General features: G+C 37.3%; 1 protein-coding gene across 2 annotated transcripts in view; it reads right to left on the bottom strand.

The window, feature by feature from the left end:
- LMF1 (lipase maturation factor 1) overlaps positions 1–2,343 on the bottom strand; it is a 143,557-nt gene that overhangs the window by 45,061 nt on the left and 96,153 nt on the right. For both annotated transcript variants that reach the window (XM_015642937.3, XM_033517853.1), the window contains exon 6: positions 160–327. In XM_015642937.3, coding sequence (XP_015498423.1) covers positions 160–327 — 168 coding nt within the window. The remainder of the gene's footprint in view (positions 1–159; positions 328–2,343) is intronic.

The following is a 2,343-nucleotide window of genomic DNA, read 5'->3' as shown; positions in this document are numbered from 1 at the left end:
CCAGCAAAGCACCCAGAGCAGTGGGAAACACCCAGGAATTCCTGGCTGGGAACCATCCTCATTCCCTGGAGGCCGAACTCCCATCCTGGCCCCTGAGCCAGCTCCAGGAGGGGCCGGGAAGGCCGGGAGAGGAGGGGAAGCTCGTTGGGAGCAGCTCACCTGGAACAGGATCTGCAGGAGCCCGTGCAGGATGCTCATCCTCCGGCCCAGCAGCAGGAAGAAGGGCACCACCAGCTCGATGAAGTGGTTGACCAAGGTCTCGAAGCGGTGGAACCACCACGGCGAGCGGTGCATGAAGTACGAGATGGGGTTGGGCACCGGCTGCGTCTGGAATGTCAAAGGGAAAAATGGAATTAATCCCCTCCAAAACCTGCTGTGAAGGGCAGCTACAAAGTTCTGGCCTTGCTCCTTATTTCTCTCCCCAAGTTTGACCTCAGGAGAACTGTCCTTCACCTCTGGGAACTCGTTTCTTCGCAGAGAAAATGACTTCATTCAAGGTTTTTTTTTTTTATGCATCTTTAAACAAATTCATCTCATAAAAAGAAAGAGTTTTAATTTTCCCTTTTGTCATCATAACCAAACCCCATCTTAAATTAACCCCACCATTATTTAACAGTGAAATTTTACACTTAGATCAGCTCTGAGGGATGGTAAAGTGAGTGAGGATCCTCAGAGCAACGGGGCAGATCCAGAAACTGAGCCTAAGATTTGCTCAGGGTCAGGCCTTGGGTCAAACACAGCCAGGAATGGAAACCAGATTTCAAAACCTCAGAGATCTGCTTTCAAAATGTTTAAAATTCAAATAAATGTGCTGGTAGAGCTGCTTTCCAAGATGGTAATTTGGGAGAGGAAAGTGTAATTCCTCTAAACATGTTATACTGGTTAAGGTATTTACATACTGGCCTTGGGACAATATTATTCTTTTGTCAGCCTGAAATTTTTTGACACTGGGAGATTTTTCCATCCAGGACAAGAAAACAGCGAAGTTTTTGAAGGGAACAACACCCCCAAGTTCTGACATGTTAATAAGTGCCACCCTAAGAAATCCCACGGCTGGAGCAAAAAAATAAATGTGAATTTATCTTAGCGTATCTGACGGCTCGAATTCCCTGGTATTGTTTTAAAACTTCAACAACAAAAATGGTAAAAAAAAGAGAGAGGTGGAAAACACAAATGTTAATTGAAGGAGACACAACACATCTTTAAATTATTTGTAGTTAAATCCAAAATACAAACAAAAGAGGGCAAATCCTGTAGGATGCGTGGCAGCCAAGCACGCTCCCGCTGCCAAATCCCACAACTATTGTAATTCCTTATTAGCAAAGCTGGGATTAATAAAGCCTGGCCTGGGCTGGAGGCTGCTGTGGCCCCTCAGGACGGGAGACCGCATCCTTCCTTCCCGGATGGAGCCGGGCTGGGCTCAGGGAGCTCTGCCAAGGCCGCTGGACCGGGCTGGGGGGTCAGCGCAGCCCCCGCTGCCCCCAGGGCCTCCCCTGGAGCCGCCAGGACCCGCTGGACCGGGCTGGAACCTCACAGCATTCCCAGGAAAGCTCCCAGAGGGATTGGTTTGATCCCAAATTGCTGAGAAATGCTTCTGTCCTTCCAAACAGGCAGCTTGTTCCTTGGATACTTATTATTATTATTATTATTATTATTATTACCATTATTATTACCATTATTACTATTACTATTACTATTATTACTATTATTATTACTATTACTATGATTACTATTACTATTCCTTTTTATTATAACTTTTTATTATTATAACTTTTTATTATTTATTCTTTTTATTATTTATTCCTTTTATTATTTATTCCTTTTATTATTTATTATTTTTATTCTCTTTAATTTGTATTACTTTTTAATTATTTATTTTTATTATCATTACCATCCTCATAATCATCATTATTAATTTTATCATTATTATTGTTATTATCACCAATTAGAATTTTTCTCATTTTATTATTCTATTAGCAAAATAAATAACATTATATATAATAGATACTATTATATAAATATTACTATAAATTTATAAAAAATATATATATTATTAAAATAATAAATTAATAAATATTAATAACATATTACATTATATAATAATTTAATTATTGCATTAATATAATAAATATTGATGCAGCAATTATTGTATTACATTAATAAGATACTAAATACATAATGCATTCATAACAATTTTAATTTTATTTGATGATAATAATAGTAATAACGATAATGATAATAATTATGATGCTAATAATGATAATAATTATAATGATAATGATAATTATAATGATAAAATAATAAAAAATAAAAATAAAAATAAAAATAAAAATAAAAATAAAA

This window comes from Parus major, chromosome 14, assembly GCF_001522545.3.
Source record: "Parus major isolate Abel chromosome 14, Parus_major1.1, whole genome shotgun sequence".
NCBI classification, from domain to species: Eukaryota; Metazoa; Chordata; class Aves; order Passeriformes; family Paridae; genus Parus; species Parus major.
This window is presented reverse-complemented; position numbering and strand designations above follow the sequence as displayed.